The sequence below is a fragment of the Fundulus heteroclitus genome, chromosome 19 (genome assembly GCF_011125445.2).
Source record: "Fundulus heteroclitus isolate FHET01 chromosome 19, MU-UCD_Fhet_4.1, whole genome shotgun sequence".
NCBI classification, from domain to species: domain Eukaryota; kingdom Metazoa; phylum Chordata; class Actinopteri; order Cyprinodontiformes; family Fundulidae; genus Fundulus; species Fundulus heteroclitus.
In genome coordinates, this window is record NC_046379.1 from 30,206,806 (window position 1) to 30,222,161 (window position 15,356).

The 15,356-nt window shown below is 40.3% G+C and overlaps 1 protein-coding gene across 1 annotated transcript in view; it reads right to left on the bottom strand.

Annotated features, from left to right (window-relative positions):
- The window catches only part of LOC105920730 (potassium voltage-gated channel subfamily H member 5), a 255,178-nt gene that overhangs the window by 32,945 nt on the left and 206,877 nt on the right, over positions 1–15,356 (bottom strand). Inside the window, exon 12 of the mRNA XM_036150520.1 lies at positions 6,106–6,302. Coding sequence (XP_036006413.1) covers positions 6,106–6,302 — 197 coding nt within the window. The remainder of the gene's footprint in view (positions 1–6,105; positions 6,303–15,356) is intronic.

Here is a 15,356-nt window from a genome sequence, read left to right on the forward strand (position 1 = left end):
AGGCGAGAGAATCAGTATCAGGCGGCACACACACCAAGCAGACGTTTCCAAGCGGGGCAGGGACTAGAGGCAGATCCAGCGTTCAGGCTTGGTTTGTTATCGATGATCATGAATGTCCAGACAGGGGCAGAAGCAGCCAGGCTTGGTCAACAGGCAGGAGGTCAACGTCCAGAGATCCGAAGTCAACAGGAGTATCCGACAGTGGCCAGGCAGGCAGGAGAAACAGGAACCAAACAGGTCAAAAACAGGAGATCAATCAAGGAACGTTGGATGGTCTACTCACACTATTGCTTTCAAGAATCTAGCGCTTACACACTGGAAGAGCCAGGAATTTAAAGTGCTCATTCCAGGTGCAACAGGTCCCATGTGTAATCACTCATATCTGATTGCCGGTGAATCTCAGGGAGCAGGGAGTGATTTCATGGAACTGCAGCAGCAGTCCCTGGCAGGAAAAGACAGGAATCATCACAGAAACATTTGTAGTTTCCAGCTGGCGTTAACCGAAGATGATGAAGAAAGCTTTGGACTTGCAGCAGGGGAGCGAGCATTAACATGAACACGTTGCGGAAAAAAATATAACTGCTGCTGTACACAGTCAACTGTAGGAGTACATGTTCACCAGGACGCAGACGCTGTAGTGCTTCACGTTCTATATCAGGGGAGATCAGGGTAAATATAGTGTCTGTGGATAGAGAGCATTCCTAGTTTCCAGCTGACGTTAACCGAAAATGAGGAAGACAAAGAAAGCTTTGGAATCACGGTGCATTTTACTTGGTATACAGTCCTGAACCGCAAACTCTCTCCTGAGGTTATTTAGTTTCAGAAAGAGAGCAGCAAAACATGGGATTCATCGGACATGAGGTGACTTTGAGAAGTTAAAAAAATATATATTATGATGCATCATACTGAAATTAAAGCCGTGTCTCATTCAACCTTCCATTTTTAACATTCAAAAAAATCAACCAGATTTGATTTACTCAGAAGTAACAGATTATTTTGTTATGTGTTTTTAATGTAACACAAGACATACATATATATATATATATATATATATATATATATATATATATATATATATATTAATAGTACGAAAAACCTCTAATCATTCCTGTATTCTGTGCAAACACACAAACTGATCACCAACCCCCAAACTGCTTGTAGGATTGTAGAATTGATTGCTACTATACCTGGAACATTGCTACATGGGATTTCTTTATATTTATAATGGCAATAAGAAATGTTATCTTAACAGGTGCTCATAAAACGCTTTTTTGAAAAGTTCCTTTCCAGAGTTTCCTTTTTGGTTTCCAGAGTTTCCTTTTTTCACCTCCGGAATATCGCCAAAATTAGAAACATTCTGTCCAGGAGTGATGCTGAAAAACTGGTCCATGCATTTGTTACTTCAAGGCTGGACTATTGTAATTCTTTACTATCAGGAATTCCACAAAATGCAGTTCAAAGCCTTCAGCTGATCCAAAATGCTGCAGCAAGAGTTCTGATGAAAATCAACAAGAGGGATCATATTTCTCCAATTTTAGCTTCCCTTCATTGGCTTCCTGTTAAATCAAGAATAGAATTTAAAATTCTCCTTCTAACGTATAAAGCCCTTAATAATCAAGCTCCATCATATATCAGAGCTCTGATTACCCCGTATGTTCCTAACAGAGCACTTCGCTCTCAGACTGCAGGTCTGCTGGTGGTTCCTAGAGTCTGTAAAAGTAGAATGGGAGGCAGATCCTTTAGCTATCAGGCTCCTCTCCTGTGGAACCAACTCCCAGTTTTGGTCCGTGAGGCAGACACCCTGTCTACTTTTAAGACTAGGCTTAAAACTTTTCTTTTTGACAAAAATTATAACTAGTGACTCATGTTACTCTCAGCTACCTTTATAGTTTTACTGCTATAGGCTTAGGTTACTGGAGTATATCAGGATCTAATTTTCTCACTATATTGAGTTCTACTGTTCTTCAATTATGCATTATGTGTTGTCATTTCTGCTTTAACTTTCTGTTCTCTCTCTTTTATCTTCATAGTAGGTACACCTGGTCTGGCGTTCTGTTAGCTGTGACATCATCCAGAGAAGACGGCTCACCCGCTACTACCATCTAATGTAGAACAGATTACTAGATCAATGTGTGCTTCTGTGCTTTTTTGTTTCTCTTGTTGTGTCTCTGTTCTGTCTTCTGTAACCCCAGTCGGTCGAGGCAGATGACCGTTCATACTGAGCCCGGTTCTGCCGGAGGTTTTTTTTCCCGTTAATGGGTGGTTTTTCTTCCCACTGTCGCTTCATGCTTGCTCAGTATGAGGGATTGCAGCAAAGCCATGTACAATGCAGATGACTCTTCCTGTGGCTCTACGGTTCCCCAGGAGTGAATGCTGCTTGTCGGGACTTTGATGCAATCAACTGGTTTCCTTATATAGGACATTTTTGACCAATCTGTATAATCTGACCCAATCTGTATAATATGATTGAAGTTGACTTTGTAAAGTGCCTTGAGATGACATGTTTCATGATTTGGCGCTATATAAATAAAATTGAATTGAATTGAATTGAAAAGCAGAACGAGCAATTAAAGAGCAACAATACTACTATGAGTCAACTTGCAGACACAAGAACATGCAGAGATAAAAAAAAACGTGTCTTGAGTTTTTTTTTTTTTATCTGTTTGTGTGTGGGTTCTGATTAAATTTGGTCTTCTAATTTTTTGGACAGTTGAAAGAGGTTTGGTCAATGCACAGACCTAGCACACATATGTAATGCAGAGCTGTAAATTAACTTTACTTGGAAAAATATTGCTGTGAGTTGATCTGGACCCTCTATTGACAGGCATTGGGTTAGGGTTAGGGTGGGGGGTTGCTGCAAAGGGGTTGCTGCAAATTAACCTTTTTTAGTAAACACTCCATGGCTGGAGGTGATTCTAAATAAACTTTGAAGTCTGCTTTTCTCACTATTTGCAGAGTGCCAATGTTCAAATGGTCGTATGTTCAATTCTTTGTTGATTTTGACAAGTTTGACATTATCAGAAAGCTTAGATGTCACTCTTTCATAATCTGTAAAGAACTCAACAGTGCCTGGGGAGACTTGTTTTTGGTTTTGCTGTGGCCTGTCACAAATATTGCATATTACATGTAAAGGATTTTTTTAAATTCTGCATCTATATAGATTCCAGTCGGAAAACCTATAATACCTGTGCCAGGAGGGTGAAGCAGGGGATTCTGGGCCCTGAGCACAAACCATCTTGCTGGGGCACCAGGCTCACTTGACCAAGATCTCTCTCACAAACTTTTACTCTGGTATGAGACAAAGATAGCAATTATGTCTAACCTCTTCATGAGAAAATGTCTTATTGACAACATTGTTCGGTCTCTGACTGTCTGCACCTTCCTCTTCTCATCCTCCTCACTACTTTCAGAGCAACGTTCAGTTTCCCTTTATCCTCTTCCATTATCCTCTTACTTATCGCCTGTCTCTCTTTGCTAAAAGGAGGAAAGACCCAATTAACTTAACCTGTTTATAGCCTAACACACCATTAAAAGGCTGCTTGGTTTAGAAGTTGCTGAAAACCTTTCAGTTTATCCAGCTACAGATGGTTGTTTAGTAACTAATACTGCCTTCATCTATCTCCCTTAGGAGTAATTTGCTTTTGGCAGAGTGAATTGTTGCACAGGAACACGTTGTAATTATCCTCACCTTCACACAGATAAATAAAACCATTCATTACAAAAAAGCAGTGATTGATAAAAAAAAGGTCACTAAAACACTTCAATAAAAACATTTGGTTAAAAAGGTTAATTGAGAACAGTAGAAACAGATGCTCCCCCGACCCTCCTGCATTCATGGTGACAGAACCAAACTGGTTTATAGAGAAAGAGTTATCTGTGTGACAGGTTTTCTTTCTGTCTGTTCACTTCATACTACGCACTCATTATGAGCTTAACTCCTGTTGGGACGAACAAATGTTTATACCATTTGTGTTTCAGGAGAAAGCTCTGTGCCTATTTAAGTTTAGGAATGTATATTCAGCGCTCAGAACATGAAAAGTATATGATAATGTGCTGTCTGCCTGTCTAAGGCATCTCTGTTCAAAGGGTTCTTGGGGAGTAAATGGACCTATTTTAGTGAATCTGTTGATCTCTTGATCAATCTTAAAATGTAAGCCCTCAATTTGTCTCTTAAATTAACAAACAACAGTAATGTTCTAGCTGAGAAGTTTTACTGGCAATCATCATTATCCGAAGATGTAGCAATGTTCAGAAATTAAAGTTCAATAAGCAAACATTTGGCTCTAAATTATGCACCTAAGGCCTCACCTTCAAAGGTTCCGAATAAGGAGCTCTAAATTGCGTGGCCAGAAAAAAACTCTGCATGAGCAATAAGTGGGCATGTTGCACATGATTGGGTGTGTGCTGACTCACTCCTGGCGGCTGCTTCACATGGCCTGGGCTCCATGGCTCTGTTGGGGCCCCGCTGGGGGGTGGAGTGTCCCTGAGCCTCCGGTCTCTGGGCCTATTACTGGATCCACTCTGGCGTAGCTAACTGCCGGGGAAGCCCGCTGGCTCGTCGCCACAGCTCCAGGGGCTTCGGCACTGTGGCTGCTGGGGGGTTTCCTTGGACTCTTCTCTGCACTTCCCTGGGATGGGGGATGCAGCTATCCCAGTGTTGACCCCTCTTGAGCGTCTTTGCTCTGGGGGCCCTTCGGTTATCTGGGGTTCTGGTTTCCATGGTGCCTGCCATGGCGCTCTGGTGGGTAGGTCTTCGGCTCCTCACAACCATTATTGAGCATTTTATTATAGATAAACCTTACATATACCAGTGCACTCTCGCAAACACTTACACATCTTGTATTAAATAATAGTTTGTATTTTTCAGTGATGTTATCAAGGTGTTGGTTGTTTGTACCTGTAACACATTTTGGTTTGGTTGGTTCTTTCTATATATCTCTCTACAGGTGTAGAAGCAGACTCCAAGGATGTTCTTTCCTTTTCCTCTCCTCTGTTTTTGTCACCTTTTCTCCCCTTTAGCATTCTGCCTCACCTTTTTCTCTTCCTTTCTTTATCTTTCACCTTCCCATTTCTGTGTCCATTGAAAGTGAAATAATCCCAAAATAATATCTAATAGATTTTATATATATATATATATATATATATATATATATATATATATATATATATATATATATATATATATATTTGTATAAAACAAAAGAAGAAAAGAATTGAGAATTTTCACAAAAGGGTATTCAACACACACCATATGGTCTGTGGAATTAATGTCAGGTGTTAGATATTTAATTTTTCTAAATTCAAAATTAGAAATTTAAATTTCTGATTAAATTGAAATAAAAATCTTCTTTTAAAAGCATTTAATCTGCAAAAAGTTTGCACCTGCAGTTCCACTGGTTACACAAACGCAAATTGCTTTGCACCTGGTATGAAGATCAGCTTTGTACATGCTAATTAGTTTGCACATGTTTTAGTAGGTGCAAACTTCTTGAAGAGTAGGCACCTAGGGTTCAATTACTGAACTTGGATTTTCTACTGTCAAATGTGAAAAAGTCTCCTAAAGGTCAAGGATGAAATTCTACTTTTAGTAACTGTCTAAAACTAACTCGTTTTAAAGCATGAAAACAAAGTTACTGCAAAGACATTGCTAACCGCTCTTCCTATTTATTGACGCTTGCATTTATATAGATTTAAACAATATCTACAACAAAGCACGAAAAAATTGTTTATTTTACATAAAGTTAAGGTGAACTCTGACTCTTGTAGTTCAATGTTCAGTAATGGTTGCCTTTTATATGACACAACACCAGTAAAGTAGCTCTCACTTTTAAAAAGGTTGGTGACACCTGCACAACGGCATGACAGAGAATCCTCCTCTGTTGTCCATCAGAAATACGGATCGAGTCTATTTATGACGGATGACGGAGCAAACTTTCTAAAAAGCCAGATCAGTCAGACAGGAAGTCAGATGCAGGAAGTGTAAAGCAGATCTGGTAATATTTCAAAATAAAAGAGGGAGGGTGCAGGGCGCACAAGGAACGTAGTAAGTGTGAAGCCGGCTTAAGCTATAGTGTAACTGTGTGTGACTCCATACCCACATCTTACCCGCTTGCGTAGGTTGCATGTGAGGATGAGGTTCCGTGAGAAGGAATTGGCAAAGGCTGTGTAAAACTCTAGGACTTTGAGCAAGGCCTCTCTGCTGATTATGTGGAGGTCACAGTAGGTTAGGGCTCGAACATTAGCACAGGCATGGGCTAGAGTGGTCTCTTTCCAAAAGACATCTCCAAACACATCGCCTTTACCTGAAAATACATGAAACAATAGAAAGAGAACACATTAAAGAGTCAAGTAATTATACCACATCATTGATTGAAGTTCAATGGGGGCCCCACAGGGGGGCGGAAAATAGTCAGGTGGATTAAAGGTAAGGGTTTGCAAAGTCTCTGTTGCTGAAAGCTTCACAGGAGTGCCTGTCCATTTTCCTGATCTGCATCTTTGGTAAATCCCAGAGTGCCTTTGCACTGCTAGCCAAGATCTCAGTCAAGCAGGGGCACTTAATGTAGTGAAGTAGAGAGAAAATGCCAAAAGAGGACTGTCTGGTGTTCAGGAACTCCTCTCTAGTGAAGGTAATCAAAAACCATGGCAGAGAACAGAATGAACACTCAAAAAACAACAGAGCGAAGTACCTAGGCTGCCATCTGCGGTGCCATCTTGTGACAGTTGCTCTGACTGAAAGCATTTTAGATGTAAACATAGAAAGGATTCCTGGATCAATGTGTGCTTCCGTACTTTTTGTGTCTCTGCTGTGTTCTCTAACCCCCAGCCGGTCAAGGCAGATGACCGTTCATACTGAGCCTGGTTCTGCTGGAGGTTTCACTCCCTGTTAAAGGGGAGTTTTCCTCTCCACTGTCGCTTCATGCCTGTTTAGTATGAGGGATTGCTGCAAAGCCATCGTCTTTCATGAGGAGTGAATGCTGCTTGTCAAGACTTGATGCAATCTACTGGTTTCCTTAAACAGGAAACATTTTGACCAATCTGTATGATTTGATTAATTTTGACTTTATAATTTGCCTTGAGATGACATGTGCTGTGAATCAGAGCTATACAGATAAAACTGAATTGAATTGAATTGAGATGTTCCATTCTGAGTACATGTTACACCCAAAAAGTTGTTTTGTACATACAACCTCCAACCATGTAAAGTAAAATTATGTCACCTTTGTGCTGACACAATGTTTAAGAGGCTGGAGTTCTTTAAGAACATAAAAAGTCCTTTTTGCTCTCAACTCCTCTCTGAAAAGCTATTAGCTTTAACCTTAGGAACCAACAAATCAGTTTATATTAAATTCAAACCCCAGGGACACTTATCTTCTGAAGACAAGCTATTAACTGCCTATAATCTTGTCATAGAATCACATTTGAAAAATCTTGAACTATTTATTTAAGTCTACACACAGTATAGCTTTGATTTAAACAGTTTAAACCAGTTAACTGTATTTTTATATTTGATGCACACAGTGGAAAGATAGTTAGTCAAGGTCTAAAAAACTTTTAAAAATAAAACAATGCAAAAACTCAATTTTAGATGGAGTTTCTCTTATAGTCACCCTTTTTTCAGTTTTGATATTGCAATAATAACTTTTCCAAAAAGAAATATGAGACCTAAAAAGGAAAAACAAATATCATTAATATGAAATTATATTTCCATATATAAATATTGCCTAAGGTATTGTTTCACTCATCCAAATCATTAAATTCAGATGTTTCCATCACATACACAGCAGCTGTTATTGCTTTCAGTAATACGTAATACATTTTTTTTCCAGATAATTTGATTTGTTTCTTCATTATCCACTACAAGTCTTGTGAAAGAATGGGTCTATTGGCATTTGTAAAAATTTGCTTGGGTCAGAGAGCTACTGTCCAAATTTTAGAAGCATCTCTTTTCCAACACACCTGAATCAAACGTCTGAATTCAGTCATTCAGCCCTGCAGAGTCTTTGTAAAAAGACTTTCATTTGATTCAGGTGTGTTGGAGAAGGGCAGCAAATGCATTTTAAACAAGCTTCCACAACCTACTACATATTCCTACAACCTTTTATGTAGTAAAAGACTAATTTCTAATCTCTAATTTTCTATAAATTGTCTAATGTATTTCTAAAGGTGCACTTTCACAATCTAGATTGATACCTTACAAAGGTTTTTGGAACAAACACAGAAAGGACAGCTGACAGTCATTGCAAAAACAAATGTACCGGAGATACTCGAAGAAACAAGTGATGGTTTTTTTAATGGGGCAGGATATACATTTCCACTCATATAATTCATTTCCATCTCCTCAGTGTGAATGTTCGTAAGGCTGCCTCAAAAGATTTAGGTTCATTCCTACCTTTCCACGCTGCTTTCTTACATTTCTTATGTTTGTTCTGTCTAGAATTCCACATACTTGCAATGTTTGTCTTTATATGACAGAAAGAAGCAAGAAAAAGTAAGAATAAAGGAATTAAAAAAAGACAAGCCTACACAAGCAGGGTGAATTTAATGTAAAGTAGTTATGTCATTGGGGATCATACTCTTCATCGTACCTTCTTTCATAGTGATGGTTCTACATGACCAAGTGCAACAAGCTCAGCTCATTTCATGGACCAGAGTTAATGGAAATTAGGACTTAATAGATACAGTTTAGGTTATATGAAAGATTCCAGTCTGATACAGTACAAGCAAGGAACGGTATATACATGTGTGTATATTTTTATTCTATCTTATATTCAAATGTAATCCTCTGTGCATCTGCTGCTTGTAGAATACACCCCAGGAACTCTCTGTTGTGTTCTGGGTGAAGGTGAGGTGTGTCTACTGTGGAACACTTCCACAGTAGACGTTGGCTCTGTCCCAATACTTACACGTCCACCCTTGTGCCCCTCGAATGTGCATTCCCCGCTGAGGGTGTGAGTGCATAGTGTGTCCCGATTCTCTAGAATGGTATTTAGCCCCGCCCTGTTTGCGCCGTTGATCCACACCTCAGTGAAGTCCACATTGATGCGGACTTCACTGAAGTGTATTACCTACGAATCAGTGCATGTGACGTTTTGCGCTACAAGGTGAAAATGTAAAAAGATCTAAAATCATACTGCCACTTTAAATAAATGACTAATAACTAATATTTGTTTCTTAAAACAAATATGGTAGGTACATTTATTTATAAAACTGAAACACTAGCAGCCGGTTTGATTTTATTCTATCTGCTTTGTTGAATTTGTTTGTATTTGCAACTTAAAATGTCTGAAAGCACCAAGTATTCTTTAACACATCTATTTATTGACTTTGTTTTATCTTCAAGTGTGATTCTGTCTGATCCTCTTTTTCCCCTCAAAACAATCGCTTGCTGCAATTTTAGTAAGTTATTGCATTAAAAATACATAATGTTTGGTGTCACAGTTATGACATAGAGGTGCAAGTTGATGGCCCATACTGTCCCAATTCTCTATAATTTACATGCTTGGAACTTTTGACCTCAAGTCCTTAAGTGTACTTTCACTTAGTGCACACATCATAGAAGTGCGTAGGGTTTAGTGTGAGTATTGAGACAGTGCCACAGTGTCATTCAGTAGACTAGCCTAGCTACTTCCTGTCTGTGTACAGACTCTTCACTGTCCTGGATCAGATCAATGACAGTGAAAACTTCAGGAGTTTCCTAAAAGACTGCTGCCTCAACTCCCCAGCAGTCCTAACCACAGACTAACCACAGACAAATATTATAGCAGTTCAGAAAAGCAGAACTGCTATAATATTTGCTTTGATAAATCCTCCCTCAAATTATTGTCCGAAAATGTAGAAAAGGTGACCGCTACCTAGAATCCTGTGTGATGTCAACAGTCAAGGATCTAAATACAATAAAACCTTGAAAAACTGTTTTATATTTGAATGTGTAAGGAAATACTTTCTTTTCTTTTTTCCCACTAACTATAAATACATTTTGTTCTGAAAAAAATGAGTTCCAGGCATAACTAATGTAAGAGGAGATGGCAAACAAAGCAATACTCAGTATGTCACAGTTTTGGATTGATATTTTAGCCTGTTATTTTAGCCTGTCATTTTAACTATGAAGTAAAGTGCTTTGTTAATTTCTTTTCTTTCTATTTTTGAGCCCAAAAGCTCACTGAGGGTGTGTTCTGTATGTAGTAATCTACATGCAGAACACATTCTCTGTGAATGGGTCTGCTTTCACTCATTGGTCTCACACCACCTGCAGCCACCTGGACTTTTGACACATCATGTGCCATCTTACATTCCCCATACTAATCCCTTATTGGAACTGAATCAGTGGAATATCTCACAAACATCTCCTAAGCGACATCATGGTTTTTGTCCTTATGATGTAAGAAAGAGTTATATTCAGAAAGTCTTGCTAACTACGGGACTTCTACATATCTTTTTAAAAATCACACTTTCCAGACTCACATATAAAAATAAAGCTCTGAAGAGTTTAAGAACATTCTAGATATTTGAATTGAAAACAATCTTATCTTGCTTGGATAGTATTTAGCTCTTATCCTTGGATGGATTTGAGTGTTGTGTTAGACCATTTCACTGCTTTTGTTTCATCTAGACTAAATGAGATAAATGAGTCTTGCAAGAATATGACTAGAATATCCCAGACTGAATGCAGATTCCATAAAACACAGTTTATTTTTAGGAACACAATTTAGGAACCACCAGTTCAATTCAATACAAATTTAAACTTGTCTAGAGGTAGTGAAATTATTTTTCTTGACTTTGATGTCAGTAAGAGGGATATTTAAATACAAATGGGGAGGATTTTTAAATCATGATGTGATGTTGCAAATAAAAGATAAATCATTAAATTTTTTCATAAATCAGCAATAAATGTATTGCATTTATTGTAAATTACCAGGCTTCTTTGAATGATCCCAGCAAATTCCACAGTTTTACACATTCCAGTAAACATGTTTTAAACATAAGTGTTGCTAAAACATACTGACCTGAAGTCAAAGTCATTTCAAATTCACCTCATCTGTAATAGGTTATAACATAGTTATAGCCCTATAGCAGATTTTCTCCTGAAGAGGCTGTGGAGCGAGCTCTGACAGGAGCAGGCATGGAAATCTAACAGCTGAACTAATGAGTAACTCAAAGCTGGATCGAACCTGCCACAGGAGTCAGCTCAGCATTTTTCCACAACTGACTCAAACAGGATGTGATGAAAAGTAGTTCCCACGGTCCAAAAACTGACATAATCCCAGGCAGAATAGACACAGACTGCTCTTAATATATGCTACAAAGACTGTGTGGCATTCGTGTGTACGTGTGTGCGTCTGCCCATATCTCGAGGGAGCATTTCAACATCTTCCAAGCAGCAGGAATACTATTTTTCATTTCCTAGTTCCTTGGATCACATTGTAAATTAAATGCTTCCTGGTGCAATCATTAATACTGGGGACAAACAACATACTTTGTTGCCCAATTCCAAACCTCAATTCCCAGTGAGGGGAATTCTGCGTTAGTCTGCAGTAACTCTGGTGGTCAGTCATCAAAGCGAGTTGGACCAAAAATGCGTTACAGTGCGAGGAAGAGTATAAAGGAGATGACCTGACCTGACCTCAGTGCTCAATGCTGTCAGCATTCCAGTGGTTAGCACAGTACTGTGTGGTGCTGACAGCCAATCCAGAAGAGGCTGGGACACAACATCAGCTGTTATGGTCTTTTTATTTATTTTTTATTCATCTGTAATTATATCTAAAACATTATAAACAAACACAAAACAACAGTGGGTTTATTACAACCTATCAACTAAATAGAATCAATAAAAAAATTTACTTTTAGTTCTGGAAAGATACATAAAGAGAGAGAATCTCTGTAGGAGGGCAGCAACCTTTGTGCAAAGAGGAAGAGGAGCACTGCCAGAGCTCTGCAACATGACCTCCAGCAGGCCACGAATGTGCATGTGTCTGCTCAAACGATCAGAAACAGACTCCATGAGGGTGGAATGAGGGCCAACGTCCACAGGTGGAGTTATGCTTACAGCCCAACACCGTGCAGGACTTTAGGCATTTGCCAGAAAATACCAAGATTGGTAAATTCACCACTGGTGCCCCGTGATCTTCACAGATGAAAGCAGGTTGACACTGAACACATGACAGACAAAGAGTCTGGAGACGCTGTGGAGAACGTTCTGCTGCCTGCAACATCCTCCAGCAGGACCGCTTTGGCAGTGGGTCAGTAATGGTGTGAGGAGGCAGCCCTCCATGTGCTCACCAGAGGTAGTCTGACTGCCATTAGGTACAGAGATGAGATCCTCAGACCCATTGTGAGACCATATGCTGGTGTGGTTGGTCCTGGATTCCTGCTAATGCAAGACAATGCTAGAACTCATGTGGCTGGAGTGTGTCAGCAGATCCTGCAAGACGAAAGCACTGATGCTATGGACCGGCCTGCACGTTCCTCAGACCTGAATCCAATTTAGCACATCTGGGACATCATGTCTCGCGCCATCCACCAACGCCACGTTGCACCACAGACTGTCCAGGAGTTGGTGGATGCATTAGTCCAGGTCTGGGAGGAGATCCCTCACCATTCACCACCTCATCAGAAGCATGTCCAGGCGTTGTAGGGAGGTCATACAGGAACGTGGAGGCCACACACACTACTGAGCCTCATTCTTAGGCTTTTTAAGGACATTACATCAAAGCTGGATCCATGCTTCAATCGTGAAGCACAGCGTCGAACAACTGAGACGTTGGTTGAAATGCAGAGGCCTGAAAGTTTGCGCAAAGGAAGCTGTATTAGTGGAATGGTAAGGTTTTCTTTTGCTAGATAGAAGTATGGTTGGGCTGCGTGGTAGCTAACACGTTCCAGCATTATGTGAGCTGGGCCCAGCCAGTTCTGGCTGCAACCCAGAGCGGACATGGTTCGCTGTCGTTTACAGCCATCTACATGAGAAAATAGAGATGTTTTATTTTTGTTAGCGGAGAAAAGGAAGAGGGTCGTTACATTATCATTCAGTTAATGGATTAAAATTTAAGATTTAGCACATCAGCCCGGGGTTGTTTGAACAGATTGAGGATGTTTGGCTAATGGATAATCACATCTATTTAAACTCGATTGATCTGTCAATAACCTGTTCTCAGAAAGTAAACGGCTCTGTGGTAATATGTAGATGTCTCCCGAAAAAAATATTGGTTTTGTATTATAAGATTGTGGCGTGTCTGACTGTTGAAACCAAAAATCCCCCGTCCGTCACAGCTGTCCGGTTGTTGGTGTATTTTTTGCTGCTAGATATACCCACATGAAAGGAACATAAAGCCATCCCACTTACAAGCTCTTGTCAAACGATGGCATTTCTCAGCATTCTTTCAGGGTTTAGGAAAGGGAATTGAAAATAACTCCTTTCATATGGTCACGATGGCCATATCGAGAGTCACTCCGGCAGACAGAGAAGCGGCAGTGTTTAGTTGTTACCATTATATTTGTTGATGCAATATTAGATAGAGCTGTCTGCTTCACCACTCTACACAGCTTGTCAGACCACAAGATGGTTGCGATGCAGGTGCACTGCCTGTTCTTAATTTAGTAATTTGACGTGATTTGAGGAATGCGGTTATCTCTCGGACCCTGCTGCCTATCTCTGGCCCAGCGGTGTATGGTGGTGCGGCTAGCAGAGCCTCGCTCTCCGGGTGGGTTTTCTGGGAACGAGGGTACCTATTGGAGTCAGTGGGGGAGATGGCTTCCTGGGAGGGCTTGTTGCTCCCCAGTCATTCCTCCCCATCCCCGGACACCTCACTCTGTCTGCTCCATCACCCTGCCACACATGTAGGACCTTGGGGCATGGAGGCGTTGCCGGGGAGAGGGGAGGATTTCCTAGCCCTGTTGTCTGGTGATGTTCCTTACCCCAATTTTATTATACATCTTAGACACTGTCATTTATAGCATTCTCACAACACACATATATATGTAGGGCATTAATTGGGGGTGAGGGGTGGGGGGGTAAGACATCTGGAGGGGTGGTGGGGGGTGATTGTGTAGGCCTCACCCCTTGTGGCTTCCTCTGCTCCATTCGCATTTAGACATTGAGGGCTCCGGGTAGGGTTAAGACAAAACCCTTGGCTATATGTGACTCATATATTCCTTTAAAGGGGAAGTCCGGTCAACAAGGAAAAATCAGGGGATCATTAACTATACCTAAAACTAATATTTTTGTGGTTATTTAATGAATTTAGCGTTAATCAATAAGAAAGAAAAAACATAAATTGTCGTCTGGATCACTGTTTTTGGGGGCGGCCATTACTGCCCAAATATGGGCAGTAATGGCCGCCTGACATCACATCCTGTGACGTGGAAAAGCGGAGAGCCGACGGCAGTTAGCCGCGCGCTCCTACAGCTGCTGTGTCCAGCAGCTGTAGGAGCTGTTGGACACAGCAGCGATCAACAACAATTATTTCGGATTTCCAGAGGACTTCACCATTGAAATTCGTGAGAGCTATTGCTGAAGCAACAATGTTCACGTGCATGGCAGTTGGATGTAACAATACATCGGGTAAAAGTGGAAAAAACATTAGTTTCTTCACCTTTCCGATTCATCACCACCATGGGCTGTTTTGCTGGATTACCACCATGAAGAGGGAGGATTTGCCATCGTACTTCTGGCCAGAGAGAAAACACGTCGTCTGTAGCCAACATTTGGATAAAGGATGTCTTCAAGCTGACATGAGAGTGAGGATTTTCAGTAGATTTTTCTTTTTTATGATGTAGAATTTGCCGTAACATTTGTTTACCCGATCAGAGCGGCGGAGGGATACGACGAACTTGGAAAGAGTGCTCACTGTTGTGAAGCCCACTTATTTTATACGACTTTGGTCTTATTTTTTCTGAAGTCGCTTGTAAATTTCACGAGTTGCGGGTTGCATTTTTTTTTTGGGCTTATTTCTGAAAGTGAAGTCGATTGTTTGGGCTTTAAACTAAGTGATGCCGAAATATCCCTCCGCCTCATAACGCGCTGCAGCTCATCCTGACAGCAGAGAGTAAACTCAGAAAGAGCCGCTCTGACCGTATTTTCTGCAGTTTACGGTTGCAATAACTGATGATAACTGCTGAAAGTAGATTAGGCGGTGCAGATCACCATTTTGAGCAGAGATTGGTTCTAAAGATGAGTTTTATACTCATCTTATAACATTGCAGAACCCAACCCATAAACTGTACTTTAATGCTTATTTGTTGTCTTTGCATGTCTCTAAAATGTAAAATTAGTATTAATTTAAATTTAAATGCTTAATACCATGTCTATCTTTGTTTAAGTGGTTAAAAAGATATTTTGGCAGGTATTTATTTACATGGGGACA